General features: G+C 42.2%; 1 protein-coding gene across 7 annotated transcripts in view; it reads left to right on the forward strand.

The window, feature by feature from the left end:
- The first annotated feature begins 462 nt into the window (after positions 1-462).
- ank1b (ankyrin 1, erythrocytic b) overlaps positions 463-1,734 on the forward strand; it is a 65,143-nt gene continuing 63,871 nt past the window's right edge. For 6 of the 7 annotated variants that reach the window (XM_037979363.1, XM_037979367.1, XM_037979362.1 and 3 more), the window contains exon 1: positions 463-910. In XM_037979363.1, coding sequence (XP_037835291.1) covers positions 785-910 — 126 coding nt within the window. In that variant the 5' untranslated portion in view covers positions 463-784. The remainder of the gene's footprint in view (positions 911-1,734) is intronic. The other variant, XM_037979365.1, reaches the window with a different exon arrangement.

Below are 1,734 nucleotides of genomic sequence, written 5' to 3' on the forward strand. Positions count from 1 at the left end.
GTAAAAATGGACTTCAAACATTGGTAAATGTTACCCATAATATTATTTGAATTTAATTAAGCATTTTAGCTAGTCAATGTTGAATTAAATCTATCTGACATAGCTGAGTGATACCAATTATAAGCAAGTTCAAATTAACCTAATTTATTGAACTAAAGTTATGCAAGAAATAGTTAAAACCGAGCACATTTTTGAGAAGATTCAACTAAACTACAAATGTAAAAAATGGTTGAAATTTAACTCATTCACTGAAGCGTGATTTTAGCTATTAAATTTAGATAATTTTAAATCAAAAGTACAAAAAGTTCAAATTGTTTCACTAATTTCACTGACTAAATTTCAACAGTTTGTTTTTTACAGTGCATGCAGCAGGAGCCCTACTGGGCTGAACAGAAAACTGCGTGACTGGTCTCTGCAAGCAGAGGGAGAGAGGAGGGAAGGCAGGCAGAGAGGGAGGGAAGGAAGGGGGAGGGGAGGCATCTCGGTGCGGATGACTGGATGAGCAGCAGCATCAGCACCACTCGCTGTAGCATCTTTCTTTGTGGATGCTGGAGGCTGTCCTGTAGCCGCAGAGACGTATCTGGACAAGACGCTGCCTCGTGTCACACACATGGCGTGGCCCCCAGAGAGGAAGAAGAAGAGGCAGTAAAGCGACGGGGCCTCAGGGGACAGAGGGAGGCAGGAAGAGGGAACAGGGACAGCTGGTGGTAGGAGCAGCGAGGAGGGCTGGAGCGACGGCGACGGGAGCAGCAGCAGCAGCAGCAGCAGCAGTAGCAGCGGCACCATGGCGCAAGCCGCCAAGCAGCTCCGTAAGACCAAGGACCTCGCAGAGGCCGCCGCCCAGGAGCAGAGGGAGAAGGAGGAGGAGAAGATAAAAAAGAGGAATCGATCCAGGGACCGCAGACGCAAGGTATGAATGCTCAGGATGAGGCAGGGCAGGTGGTGGCTGCTCTTACATCCTATCTTTATCATCCTACCTGCCTGATTTTTTTCCCCTTAATTTTTACTGTATGCATTGAACAGGGTTGATTAGGATGCTATAACACTATTAGAACAGAACAATTGGTGTCAGTTGGCATGCATACATGTGTGTATGTGCGTGCCTTAGTGTGTGTGTTAAGCAGTGAAGCATTTATGCACTGGTACAGGTTGTGTCTGCACTGTCAAATATTTAGCCAAGGGAGAGGGGAGGCTGTTAATACCACTGAGGCTATGACTAATTTATGGTGTTGGCCAAATAACAAAAGGATTTTATTTGTTTGTTTTACCTGAGATCCCTTCAGTGGGTGCAGCTTCTTTTAAGGAATGAAATGCAAGTTTACAGCTCTGCACTCATGCATGTTCTTATTGGTAAATCCTGCTCTGAATTTTTCATCGTTTTGCAAGAAGCTGTGGTGTCTTCCCCCATATTGCATCTTTTTTTTTCTTTTTTAACTGGGGGTGATGTAAAATGGAGGGGGAAGATGGAGGTACAGTCTAATTGTAGATGCAATTTTAATGCTTTTGTGCATTTTATGCTTCTGGTTTAATAATAATAATAATAAATAATAATAAATCCAATTTATACCGCACTTTTCATTAACAAAAATCTCAAAGTGCTACACAGTGCAATTAAAATCAAAGATAAAAAATCAGAGATAAAAACAACATCATAAAAAACATGTAGAAGCAGAATAGGCTTGCTTAAATAAAAAAAGTCTTCAAGCCTCTTTTAAAATCAATCAATGGTTGGGG

The sequence above is a fragment of the Kryptolebias marmoratus genome, linkage group LG14, assembly GCF_001649575.2.
Source record: "Kryptolebias marmoratus isolate JLee-2015 linkage group LG14, ASM164957v2, whole genome shotgun sequence".
NCBI classification, from domain to species: domain Eukaryota; kingdom Metazoa; phylum Chordata; class Actinopteri; order Cyprinodontiformes; family Rivulidae; genus Kryptolebias; species Kryptolebias marmoratus.